This window comes from Schistocerca americana, chromosome 4 (assembly GCF_021461395.2).
Source record: "Schistocerca americana isolate TAMUIC-IGC-003095 chromosome 4, iqSchAmer2.1, whole genome shotgun sequence".
Taxonomy (NCBI): Eukaryota; Metazoa; Arthropoda; class Insecta; order Orthoptera; family Acrididae; genus Schistocerca; species Schistocerca americana.
Window position 1 is genome coordinate 768,553,617 of NC_060122.1, and position 14,466 is coordinate 768,568,082.

The window sequence follows — 14,466 nt, forward strand, 5'->3', positions numbered from 1 at the left end:
AATGCCAGGCACTCAGCTAGTAGTGAAATAAAAATGTACACAACTGCAAAGTTCACAGATGCCTATGTGATGTACAGATTAACATAAAATTATGGTAATGACAGTGCTATTCAGTGTTTGTATCCAGAGAAATTTCCACAACAAGAGTGTCTCAATGAGAGGCTGTTTGAAGCAATCAGTTATCAACTTAGAGAGCATGGTATGGTTACACCTGCTACTTGCCACCAATTCTTATAAATTTAATCTGGTTAAAGAAATTTGTGTATGTTTGTATGACTACAATTATTTACACTTAAATCTATGATTAAGTTTCATGATAGTCTACTAGACAATTTTTCTGTCTTTCATGAGAGTATGATTATGATGTGTCTACTTTAAAAATCTTGAAACAGCTTATATTTCATAGGATGTAGTCAAGTTCACAATTATTCTAGTCTTTACCACTGATAACAAACCCATCATTTTACTTTCCATTACAGAAAGGTGTTGTACTATGGTTCACTAGTGCATTTTGTTTACATTTTCCTGTACATAACTTCATATGTTTATTACTTAATCACCATTATGAATGATGTTATTATTAGTATTTCTTTCCAAGCTAGCACAAAAGATTTGATTGAGAGTAGGGTATATCTAACATCCTGTGATACATCACTGCTAATACTGAACACTTTCACCCTAACACAATGGCCAGCCATACACTAAAATCAAGTGCTACAGATGAACAGGATCTCTCTACAATCAGCCACCAAAGAAATATTTACATTCTGTAAGTGCCACAGCTCACAATATCACTTGCAAACTTACACTGGTCATACTTCGATTAGTAACACAGTATATTAGTCATACACATAAACTTTGTTACAAATCTGCAATATTTCTTTGACTATTTGGATGTTTTCAGTTGTGTCTTTGTTTCGTCTTAGCCAATGGCCTTGGCGCAGTAGTAACACCAATTCCTATCAGCTCACCAAAATTAAGTGCTGTCCGGCTTGACTTGCACTTGGATGGGCGACCGTCTGGGTCTACCGAGTGCTGTTGGCAAGTGGGGTGCACTCAGCCCTTCTGAGGCCAATTGGGAAGCTACTTGACTGGGAAGTAGTGGCTCTGGTCATGAAAACTGATGATGGCCAGAAAAGCAGCTGATGACATGCCCCTCCATATTCGCATCCAGTGACACCCTTTGGCTGAGGATGACATGGCAATTGGTCATTACCGTTTGGCCTTCTGAAGCCTGTGCAGACAGCTTGTTTGGTCTTCCTTCTCTTGGAGTTGTAATTCACATGAGGAATTCATGGACGAAAATTTAAGAGTTTCAGGAATCTAATGTCAATTGTGTTGCTGCATCTTGATTAACATATGAATAAACACAGCCTCTATGAAACATGACAAATGTGTTGTTCAGCATCTCTGAGCTCAACAATGAGTTTTACGGTTACTTGTTCTCGAACATGTGGCAGTAATTAAAATGAGGTCTACATATGTGGTTGAGTGTGAACCCTTGGTCAGAGGAAGTATACAAAACAAAGCCAAGTAGCATACTGAATTTATGCTCTTGTGTCAGAAGAAAACAATCCGCAAGTAGGGAATGTTATCCAATAGTGTAGCATTCAGGAAAGATGAAGATTTATTTGAATTTAGTGGCATGATTGTAATCCAATAATACAAAGGATATAATACACTATTAGTGACCTGGTTTAGTATATTGCACAGTGTGCTAGTTTGTGAGATGGGAAGGAGGGCCAGGCCAGGATAGAATTTGCACAATGGATTAACAACCATGGCTGTGCCCCACAGGTGGTTTCGGACACTCATTTAGGCAAATCTGGGCTGGTCTCCAATTCCTGCCTCAGAAAATATGGATCACAAACAGTTAAAATATGATCATAAGAAAAAACAAAGATTACACATTTCACAGACAGGCAGTGTATATAACTTCCCTCCTTTAGATAACTGATGGCTGCAGTGTCTGGCAGCACATCTGGCCACAAAGTAAAATAAAAATGATTTTGCCAAGTTGTGCATACAGTGGCCCTATACTACATGAGATAAATACTCAGTAAATGAGGAACAATAAAGTAATGGCATCCCATACATTGTGCTTAATAACTTCACCCATATGAACATCAAATAATACTAATGGTGAAACAAACCATCACTGACATGGAGAGGCATAATTATCAGAGAAGTGAGCAATGATGAGGAACTTCAAAACTCTGGAAATCACCAATGTCCTGTAGAAGACATAATTCTGATGCATGAATGTAATGATCCCTGGTCACAGAGATTTGTTTAATTTAACAATACAACATTATCCACAGTATGGCAACTGCCAACTACCCAGAGACGAATTTTAGTAAGATGTTGGCAGATATGTTCTCACTGTAACCCAAAGAAATTCTGGTTGCATGTAAAGGTTATTAATGGCACCAAAGTTAGTGTCCACTCCCTAGAAAAAAAGGGACAGTAATTGAAATGGGGAGCAAAGCAAAAGCTAAAATGCTTAACTGTGTTTCCAAATGTTCATTTACAAAGGAAAACTCTGGGATATTGCCCCATTTTAATCCTCGTTCCACTGAAAAGATGAATGGAATCGGTATTAGTGTCAGTGGTGTTGAGAAACAGCTGAAATCATTAAAACTGAACAAAGCTCTAGGACCATATTCAATCCCTACAGGTTTCTATAATGAATTTGTCTAACTTTGATCTATTGTAGATGCCTCAAACAAAAACCCATATCTAGCAATTGGAAGAAAGCACAGGTAACATCCATCTACAAGAGGGGTAGCAGAAGCAATCCACCAAACTACCATCCTGTATCTCGAACATTGATTTGTTGTAGAATCTTAGAACATATTCTGAACTCAAACATGATGAGCTACCTTGAACAGAATGACCTCCTTGATGTCAACCAGCATGGATTCCGAAAACACTGATCATGTGAAAGCCAACTCGCACTTTTCTCACACGACGTACTGAAAGCTTTGGACAAAGGTAGTCAGGCAGGTGCAGTATTTCTTGACTTCTGAAAAGCATTTAACTCAGTACCACACCTATGCATATTGTCAAAAGTCCAACCATATGGGATATCAAGTGAAATTTGTGGCTGGATTCAGGACTTCTGGTAGGGAGGACCAGCACATTATCATGGATGATGAGTTATCGTCAGATGGCGAAGTAACTTCATGTGTTCCCCTTGCTGTTCGCGTTGTATATTAATAACATTGCGGACATTATTAACAGGAACCTTAGACATTTTACAGATGATACAGTTACCCATAATTGAGTACTGTCTGAAAGAAGCTGCATAGATATTCAGTCAGATATTGATAAGATTTAAAAATCGTACAAAGATAGGTAACTTGCTTTAAATGTTCAGAAATGTAAAATTGTGCATTTCGCAAAACAAAACAAAAAGCATTGTGTCCTATGACTACAATATCAATGAGTCACAGCTGGAATCAGCCGACTCATACAAATACTTGGGTGCGACACTTTGTATGCAAATGAAATGGAATGTGTATAAAGAGGGCGGCAGACTTTAGTTTATTGGTAGAATACTGGGGAAGTGCAATCAGTATACAAAGGTGACTGCTTACAAATCACTCATGCGACCCATTCTAGAGTATTGCTCAAGTGTACAGGACCCATACACATAGGACTAAAAGTGGATGTTGAACTTATACAGAGAAGGGCAGCATTAATGGTCACAGGTTCATCTGAACCATGGGAGAGTGTCACACTGATGATGAAGAAACTGAACTGGCACACTCTTGAAGGAAGTCTACTAACAAAATTTCAAGAACTGGCTTTAACGGATGATTCGAGGTATATACTACAACCTTCTACATATCACTCACATAGGTATAATGAGGACAAAACTAGAGTAATTACAGCGGGCACAGACACATTCAAACAATCATTCTTTGTGAGCTCCATATGTGAATGGAACGGGAAGAAACCCAATAACTGGTACAATGGGACATACCCTCTGCTGCGTACTTTGCAGTGGTTTGCAGAGTATGCACATAGATGTAAACGTTCAGTGATGCTGAGCAGAGGGTTTGGGATCAGATAGTACTTGGAGCAACATTCGCATGAAACAAAGCAATGCAAAACAGTACATATTGAGAACCATTTTTCTGATCTGCAATTGAGAGGCTGTAACTATAATGGATACATTGTTTCTCTTTCCACTTGAAAATGCTGCTGATGATTACATCAAACAGCTCTTCACCCAGACAGAAGATGGTTGGTGCATATACAAAGTGACCAAGTGAGGATCTTCAGACCTGTGCTGAAGTTGAGACTTTCAGAAAAATTATTTCAGCTCTACTTTGGCCTGTACTGAACCCTATATCACTTTTTCTATGTCACCTACAAAGTAAAAAATGATGATGACGCACTGAGCAGACAAAAGCAGTCCTTTGCACTATGCCTTATACTTGTGCTGTGGCATGATACAAGGAACATGAAGGCCTATTTGATAGTCCCTTCATACTAATGGAAGTAACTATACTTGAATGACATGGCTACTGTGAGGATGTGAGAGCATGGCCAGAATATAGGGTCCATCTGCACTGCTTTATGAAGGATTACATGCTAGCACCAGATTTCTGAAGCTACAATCCATGGCAAAACATCAGGTGTTTAGTCATGAGGGAGAGGGACGCCACTTGTTGTGCGTCACCTGCCAGGGCATGGCAGTTACAGCTGCTGACTGGTGATTGATTCAAATGAGTCCTTGTGTAATTATTTATGATCTGGCCTCTTTTTTTAAGATTCTGGGACTTTCTTGCTCAAAAAACATTGCATCTTGCTAGTACATTCCATTTACATATACACTAAGGTGACAAAACTCATGGGATACCTCCTATTATCATCTCAGAACTCCTTCTGCCCAATGTAGCACAACGACTCGATGTAGTATGGACTCAACAAGTTGTTGGAAGTTTTCTGCAGAAATACTGGGCTGTCTTCCTCTACAGCCCTTCATAATCGCAAAAGTGTTGCCGGTGCAGGATTTTGTAGATGAACTGGGCTCTCGATAGTGTGCCATAAATGTTCAATGGGATTCATGTTAGGTGATCTGGGTGGCCAAATCATACACTCAAACTGTTCAGAATGTTCTTCAGACCAATTGTGAACAGTTATGACCTGGTGACATGGTACATTTTCACCCATAAAAATTCCATTGACATAGTGACATGGCACATTATCACCCATAGAAATTCCATCGCTGTTTGGGAACATGAAGTCTATAAATGGCTGCAAATGGTCTACAAGAAGCCAAACATAACCATTTCCAGTCAATGATCAATTCAATAAGACCAGAGGATCCAGTCCATTCCTTGTACATACAGCCCACACCATTATGGAGCCACCACCAGCTTGCACAGCGCATTGTTGACAACTTGGGTCCATGGCTTCATGGGGTTTGTGCCACACTCAAACCCTACCACCAGTTCTCAGTAACTGGAATTGGGACTCATTTAACTAGGACATGGTTTTCTAGTCATTTACAGTTCAACTGATATGGTCCAAGCCCTGGAGAGGCACTGCAGGTGATGTCATGCTGTTAGCGAAGGCACTAACATCGGTCATCTGCCGCCATAGCCCAATAACGTCACATTTTACTACACGGTACTAACACACACATTTATTGTACATCCCACATTGATTTCTGCAGTTATTTCACACAGTGTTGTCTGTTAGAACCGATAATTTTACCCAAGTGCCACTGCTCTTGGTCGTTACGTGAAGGGTGTCAGCCACTGTGTTGCCCATGGTAAGAGGTAATGGTTGAAACTTGGTATTCTCAGCACAATCTTGGCTCTGTAGATATTGGAATATTGAATTTCCTAGCAATTTCCTAAATGGAATGTCCTATGCAGCCAGCTCCATTACCATTCTATGTTTGAAGTCAGTTAAGTCCTGTTGTGAGGCCATAATCTGGTCGTAAACCTGTTTACATGAATGATGTGAGTACAAATGAGAGCTCCGCTACTGATTTCATGCTGTTAGCGAAGGCACTAACATCAGTCATCTGCCGCCATAGCCCAATAACGTCACATTTTACTACACGGTACTAACACACACATTTATTGTACATCCCACATTGATTTCTGCAGTTATTTCACACAGTGTTGTCTGTTAGAACCGATAATTTTACCCAAGTGCCACTGCTCTTGGTCGTTACGTGAAGGGTGTCAGCCACTGTGTTGCCCATGGTAAGAGGTAATGGTTGAAACTTGGTATTCTTAGCACAATCTTGGCTCTGTAGATATTGGAATATTGAATTTCCTAGCAATTTCCTAAATGGAATGTCCTATGCAGCCAGCTCCATTACCATTCTATGTTCGAAGTCAGTTAAGTCCTGTTGTGAGGCCATAATCTGGTCGTAAACCTGTTTACATGAATGATGTGAGTACAAATGAGAGCTCCGCTACTGATTTCATGCTGTTAGCGAAGGCACTAACATCAGTCATCTGCCGCCATAGCCCAATAACGTCACATTTTACTACACGGTACTAACACACACATTTATTGTACATCCCACATTGATTTCTGCAGTTATTTCACACAGTGTTGTCTGTTAGAACCGATAATTTTACACAAGTGCCACTGCTCTTGGTCGTTAAGTGAAGGGTGTCAGCCACTGTGTTGCCCATCATAAGAGGTAATGGTTGAAACTTGGTATTCTCAGCACAATCTTGGCTCTGTAGATATTGGAATATTGAATTTCCTAGCAATTTCCTAAATGGAATGTCCTATGCAGCCAGCTTCATTACCATTCTATGTTCGAAGTCTGTTAAATCCTGTTGTGAGGCCATAATCTGGTCGTAAACCCATTTACATGAATGATGTGAGTACAAATGAGAGCTCCGCTACTGTGCTGTCCTTTTATACCTAGTGTATGTGATACTACCGCCATTTGTATATGGGCATTCACTATCCCATGACTTTTGTCATCTCACTGTAAATAGGAGGACTTTCTGCTCAAGAATGCAGTTCATTTGTTTGTATTTAGTGTGTGCCTAATAAACATGTTTCCAGTGTGAAGTGTTAGTTCTTGTTGACAAACTTCCTCTTGATTCCAGATTCTATGTAACACTATAAATAACCAAACTAATTTAAGAAATGAATTAAAATACATCACAGCAGTTATCAGTCCAAAGATTGTTTTCAACACTCCACTGCTTTATTAGGCATGGTCCTGTTGGAGGTGGTATGCCGGTGCTTTCCTTTGACCATTAAACAGACTTACTCAGCCAGTTACAGGAGGACCTAAAGCTTAATGTGGATTCTGAATGACGGGGCATCTCAGCAGTTTTCAAATCAACCAACATTGACACAGGTGAAAGAAGCAATATGAGACTGGATTTGCAATCTGGTACTTTACCACTTACCACCGAGCCACTTTATAACTGCATGTTCATTTGCAAATCTCTCTGTATTCCTCAGTAACTGATGAAACAGTCTGACTGGTTTTATATTTTCTATCTGAAGAAATTTTAAGTTCTGATTTTGACTTATCTACTCATAGGATATACTTCTACTGCATCATTTTTATAAAAGTGCTTATGTAACCGAAGTCTCTGACATTTGTACAGCCAAGATACAAACAAAAATGTGTATGATAAATACTCTTGCTGAAACCAAAAGAAAAGACAGTAACATAGCTATAAATCAAATATATAGATATTCACTCTTGTATAGACACAGATGCAAGTACTACTTAGAAAATAAACGTGCAAATGACTTCTGTTCTTCAGGGATGTTTTGATGTAGACAATCAGCTGACCTAGTTTCACGATATCCAACATTGTAGCCTTGAATGTCACCATGCTGCAACTCGGCCAGTGGGGGTGCCCACGTGACAAGCAATTCTGTGGAGGACACTGGCCTCAGAGACACATTCAGAGGTGGGCCTGCTGGTCTCTGGGGTTCCGTACGCACGGACAGCTCTGCGCTAGGCACACTCTGCCCTGCCGGACCCTCTGCCAGCACCCGGAATGTGTAACGGGTGGCTGGCTTCAGGTCTTCAATTGTTGCTGACAGTTGCAAGGGTGATTCAGTCTTCTCCAGCTGTTGCCAAATTCCTGTTAAACAAAAGAATAATAACTGTACTACTTCACACATGAAAACACTGCTACATCAGAATTTTTTGGTTGCACTTACAAATAAGATTATGCTAGAAGGCAATAACTGAATAAGACAATTAAGCAAATCAAAGGGAATATGCAAAAAGGTGAATGATGTAAACCTGAATCACTGAGGCAATGTGATGAAAATATAACTTTCCATTAATTTCACCCACACATCTAATTGTGTAAATTTTGTAACATTGTTGAAAAAGAAGTATTTGAAGGAAGGAAACAAGATCAGAATTTAAGCTTCTGTCAACAACAAGATCACTGGTGACAGAGCGGGAGAAGGAAACTGTAGTGGATATGGCTGAAGCAACTTCCCCACCATATGCCTTATGTGACTTAGGAAACCTAAATTGGGATGGGTGGACAGGGATTTGAACTGCTATCATAACAAATATGAGTCCAGTGAGCTAATCATGTGCCACCTTACTCAGTAGCTATGTGTAGCCTGCCAACTGTTTGTATACTGGAATCAACATTCTGAATGATACATGTCAGTCATAACAATTTTCCCAACTGCTTCAAATCTCTCCTATCTATTGCTTCCCCCATTATTCAACTAATTAGTACTTGGTGCAAAAGCTGGAATACCAGCTTCCATTCTGAAGGAGTTCAAGTCTATATGATGATTATTTTTTACATCTTTAACTGCGACTATGCAAATTGCAAGTCAGCAACAAACACCATTAGGGAGTAAATGTACTGGGAAATGTGTCCAAGAATTTCTCGATTCTGAAAGAGACCACTTCTACTGAGGAACGTATACCTGTGAAACAAAACTTGCTGTGTATCAGCTATTATGTAAATTCTGTTCAGCAAAGCATTGGTATGACTACCAAAAAGCTATCTGAAATCATCCCCCAGACACCAGTTTCTCAGAGATCTCATGTGGGAACTGGTACTACAACACATCCTTGGTTCTCACCACCCACCTGGCCTCAATTTACATCAATTTTTTGGTGTCAGCATTTCTTCCAGCTACAATTCCTTTCTTCACTCCCTTTTACATTTTCTGACCTGTTTGTTTTTGCCACCCCCTCACGCCATTATCACAAACACACTTAAATTTCTATTCTAATTAACTTGTGCATGAATCTATGTCTTCCTTATTACCCTACCTCCCATCTTTAAGCTCCCAGATTTTCAAATCTCATATGATGCAGTCCCCAACAACAAGTGTTTCTGCGTGACTTTTCCATACTCTACCCCTTTTCCTGGACCTCATCAGTCCTTTTCCTTCACCCCTCTTCCTTCCCCTTCAAGCCCAACTGCCACATAATCAGCCTTGTAATTGAGGAACATATACTTGTGAAACAAAACATGCTACATATCAGCTATTATGTAAATTCTGTACAGCTTCTGCATTGGTATTACTACCACGAAGCTAATGCCCTCTGCCAGAGGAAAAAGCCAGTGGCTCCAAAAGCTCGCAAATTTTAATATCAGTATTGAGTAGATCTTTTATCTATCCAATTACAGTGTATCCAAGTATGATATACAGGGCTATAGCAACATTAAGAACTGTTTCTCTGCATTTAATGTTAGCATATTTGTATACGTGCCTGCCACTTGATAATGGACACAGCTCTGAAAGCAGCCATAGCTTAAAATGGAGAAGCCAGTCACGGTAGTATTCTAACCTGCAGGATCTGCTTCCTTTATCTTTCTACTTGCACTGGACCTTAAATTGCGTAAACTGTATTCCACTTTGCATGCACCTTATAACTGGAGCAATTAACTTTTACAATTACTGTGAACAATAGAACCGATGTTCAGCAGGAAAAGTAGGATGGAGTGGACACTTCAGCTGAATGTCATAATGGCACATTAAACATAACCCTCAGAAATCCCTTCCCCCAACCTCGCAAGAGTTGACACTTCATCCTTAATGATGTCAATGTCATTGTGAGATTAATCTATAATCTTGCTTCTTTTCTTTTTATGTGATGTGAAAAGTGTGGCAAAGTGCCTACTTCTTATAAATTATTGTGAAATTAAAGTATAATCCACAATAACAATACATATGGGTAAAGAACCACATGAAATTGGTTTTATGAAGCTGAATAGGTGCGTAATTTACCAATACATTTAAGCTTACCTTCACCTTCTTTGTATTGGACTATATACTTCGTCACCTCAGCAGCATCTGATGTCTGATGTTGCCACTTGATACTCACTGATCGGCTGCTGATCATCACTGACTCGAGATTGCTTGGGCTGCGAGGTGGCTCTGTCATACAGAAATCTGTCTTAGAACTCTGCTCTCTATGTACCCACAGTCTAAAGGAATACTACACAAATTTCAGGCTGCTTGAATTATTTACTAGCTTTGGAACCTAGGAGAAATACACTTTATTTCATTCAAGAACAGAACTGACTGTAGATGTAAGCCTAGTACAGAAAAAGTCAGCCGCAGCTTGGGCAGATGAAGTACCACTCAGTATTTGCAAATGCTGCATTACACCTTTTGGAACTCCTGACAAAAACAGATAGAGTTGATAAGTGTAGGGCACATATGAATCTTCAGCCATTATTGCATTTAAGAATTGCATGCACTGGTTGAAGTGGAATTGCTTCTGAGGTGTTATTGAGAGAAAGCTGACAGATTGTACATTTGTTATCAAATTTTATTTTGTGGCTAGTAGTACGAGTATCATCCCAGTCAGTTACAATTTCATCTCAGTTCGTGTGGGAATTGAAGACACTCGGAAAATCGGGATAACCCTCAAATGTAAAAGCTTAGAGGTAACTGTTGCCATTTGTTGCTGCGTATGCGAGCTATCAAAATTGACACTATTCTCACCCCTAAATATCACATTAGGAATTTAGGGGTGAGACCAGTGTCAATTTTGATAGTTCTTATACCCAGCAACAGATGGCAATACTTATCCCTAAGCTTTTACATTTATCGTATTTACTCAAATCTAAGATGCACTGTTTTTCCGGTTTTTGTAATCCAAAAAACCAGCTGCGGCTTAGAATCGAGTGCAAAGTAAGTAGAAGTTCTGAAAAATGTTGGTAGGTGCCGCCACAATTAACTTCTGCCGTCGAATATATGTAGCGCTACACAGGCATGGTTTATAGGCACAAAGATAAATACTGGAGCCAAAACCTATGCGTCAGTAAATAAATTAAAAGAAAAGGTAGAATAATGTAAACATTATGTCATGTATTCTTTCGTGTTTGCTGCTATCTCATTTAAATCCAGTCTGCTTGATAAACTACGAAACTAGAGTAAAGACAACAGCAAACGCGGAAAAATATACATATTGTGTCATGTTTATATTCGTATTATTCTTATGCTGAATAGTGATACAGTCAGAAATGAAGCACGGCAACTGACTAGATTTTTAAATCTAAGATGACTCTAATTTCTGTGTAGAATGTAATGTACTAAAGAGGCGTTAGCAAAGATTTTCAAATGGAAATTTTTTTTCGCTAAACTCTCATTCAGAACATTTTCTATCATACGCAGTCTATTATTTGGTTCTTGTTGATCATTATCAAAGAAAGCAGCAGTGTAAGTGACAACAAATAGTAGTCTCTTGCCGTTATTTCGCTTATGAGACAATTCCTCTCTTTTTCTTATTGTAAGCCGCGGTAGCATGCACAAAAGCAAGCCATGCCGCGAGCGGCGACAGGTCGTAAACACTCATTATCAGGATGTGACAAACAATGCACGACAGTACAATAATGCATTTTAAGCTTAGAGTGGCGTAAACACATATAACAAAGAGAATGGCACTTATCAGATCAAAGCAAAATAAGCAATCGATTCAAACCACACGAACCACATGAAAAAGGAAGGGTACCCGTATAAATGTGTACGGAGTGCCTGATACATAGCAATGGCTAATTGGCAAAGCTTAACTGTTAAGCTTACGACTCGACCCAAACTACTGTAGCTGTATCATCATCCATTCGACCTCAATTGTGTCTCATGTTACAATGGACCAACTTTGTTTCGATTTGGAGGGGTGGTCTAAAACTTTTCTCTCCCCTTGAATTTCGAGTCTCAAATTTCAGGTGCAGCTTAGATTCGGAAAAAAAATTTTTCCTTGATTTCGAGTCTCATTTTTCAGGTGCAGCTTAGATTCGAGTGTGACTTACATTAGAGCAAATACGGTGAGTGTTAGCCCATTTTTCCACTCACGTCTTCAATTATTATACCAGAAAACAAATATGATAATTTATAATCTCTGTTGGATGAAGTTTAACTATTAAATTGTTTCATGTAGTTATCCTGGTTCACATTCTGTCTACAAAATTCAAACGTCAGAAATTACACTCCATTTTTTGATCAAACAGCACTTCATACAAACTTCTCCTTGAAGATAATAAGCACTATTTCACACAGTTTAGTGAGTGCTGTTAACATACCAATAAAAACATGTCCTTTCATGCTCATTTTGGCAACTGTTGAGTTGTTAAGTCCTTACAGGTTTAATAGCTCAACTGTTCATTGGGTAAATAGTGCACACTTGAAATTTTGAATTTTGCTGTTTATTCACCAAACACGACCATTGTCTGAAGATGTTTACAAGAGTAATGCAATATCATGCCATTTATAATGCTTTCATGAATGTGAAGAAAACAAAGGTAACATAATTATCCATTACAGTTTTCAATTTCAAGAGTTATGATAACAAAAACTAAATGAATTATTTTGTTTCAATTGACTTGTCTGCACATTCTTGCAAAATATAGTAATTACTACACAAAAAAATTTAACCATGTTTTTCATGTTTTTATGGCATATTATCTACATTTCAGGCAGTAAGCTCATATTTTAGTCAAAACAGCACATTCTTTGTAAGAGACTGATCCCAGAAGTGACAGCATGTATTCACACATTTTTGTTCAGTAGAAAAAATTAAGGCTTCTGTCATTATAATACACACTGAAACTTCATGGCAGAGCATACATGAAAAGCACAAGCTTATACCTATCACTATACATATATTTATTTCATGTCAGAAATACACAAAAGTACAATATTTATATGCATATAGTTCAATAAATAAGGTATAAAACATACAGCTAACAAATACTTTAAAACTAATTTATAAAACACAGAAAATAAGATAAATCAGACCAGTACTGGGGAACATTGCATGCATTTTTTCCCCATTATGCACTGTTTGAGACATGCTGCTGTTTGGATTTCACTGCAGTCACAAATATTGCCACTGTAAGTTGGAGAAAATCTTTTGGTCCTTGCCATTTGTGATCTGATTCAGTTGACAAATCTCCAAGCCTTCCCTCCCTCCTATTCATTGCTTGACAGCTTTAGTTGAGACCAGATCCATCCATGATGGGGTCACTGAAGGGTGCAGCTCCCTTGCTGACTTTGGTGTGCTGATGATTACATTCACAGTACTAAGAAAACTGTATCTTGATTTAAGTCACAGCCTTTATATCATTATTATAATCTCTGGAATATCATGGCAGCTCCACGTATGAAGGCATAAGCTTCCCAATGAATAAAATGCTTTCCATGATTTAGTGAAAAATCGTAAAAACAACATACTGGGAGGTATTTAAGCTTTCCCACAAAAGATGAGTATGTTGTTACCACAGTAATGCGCTGCATAACTGCCAAGTGGAAGCCAACAGGGCACTGAATCCACTTGCAACATCCTGACATAACAAACAACTGCTGTGAATGTTCTGCAGCATTAATTTATTTTGTGAAACAGTTTTTGGTTTGAAAGCCCACCAGTCTGTAAATATGTGATCACTCTACCAAACAGTGATAGCAGAATCCATTAACATGGAAAACAGCTGCATTTCTGGCAGAAAGATGGCACTGTCAGTTCAACACAGTTCTCCTGTTGTTCATAAAGAGTACCAACAATTATAATCACAAATTCAATATCCAGAAGGTTCAATCAAGAATAGCCAAAGGCTACGTTGGGTACCAATATTTGCTGTTATGTGCTCACAGGAAAATGGTGTTGTGCCCATTACACCTATGGCCTACCATTGTTGCACACACTGGAAAGACTTATCACTGAATACTAGCCGTGGAAGGCTCCATGAAGATGGTGTGTATGTGAGACAACCACACAAATGAGTGTTGCACGTCACAGGAGGAACTATTTTCAGTGTGTTCTATAGCACATGAACTACAAGCAATGTTAATAGAGAAGCATTCTGTCTGCAGATGGGACCCAGTTTGGCTCATGAAGTGACAACAGGTAGATTAAGATCTGATAAACAACAAGAACCTGTCATCATTAAGGGATGACTTAGAATGAAAATATGTCTTTACGTTGGCTAGTGGATACAGATATCTGCAGGTTTCTCCATA

The 14,466-nt window shown here is 38.9% G+C and overlaps 1 protein-coding gene across 1 annotated transcript in view; it reads right to left on the reverse strand.

Annotated features, from left to right (window-relative positions):
* LOC124613789 (Down syndrome cell adhesion molecule-like protein Dscam2) overlaps positions 1-14,466 on the reverse strand; it is a 273,808-nt gene that overhangs the window by 142,383 nt on the left and 116,959 nt on the right. Inside the window, exons 11-12 of the mRNA XM_047142510.1 lie at positions 10,252-10,383; positions 7,805-8,102 (exon numbers count right to left, since the gene is read on the reverse strand). Coding sequence (XP_046998466.1) covers positions 7,805-8,102; positions 10,252-10,383 — 430 coding nt within the window. The remainder of the gene's footprint in view (positions 1-7,804; positions 8,103-10,251; positions 10,384-14,466) is intronic.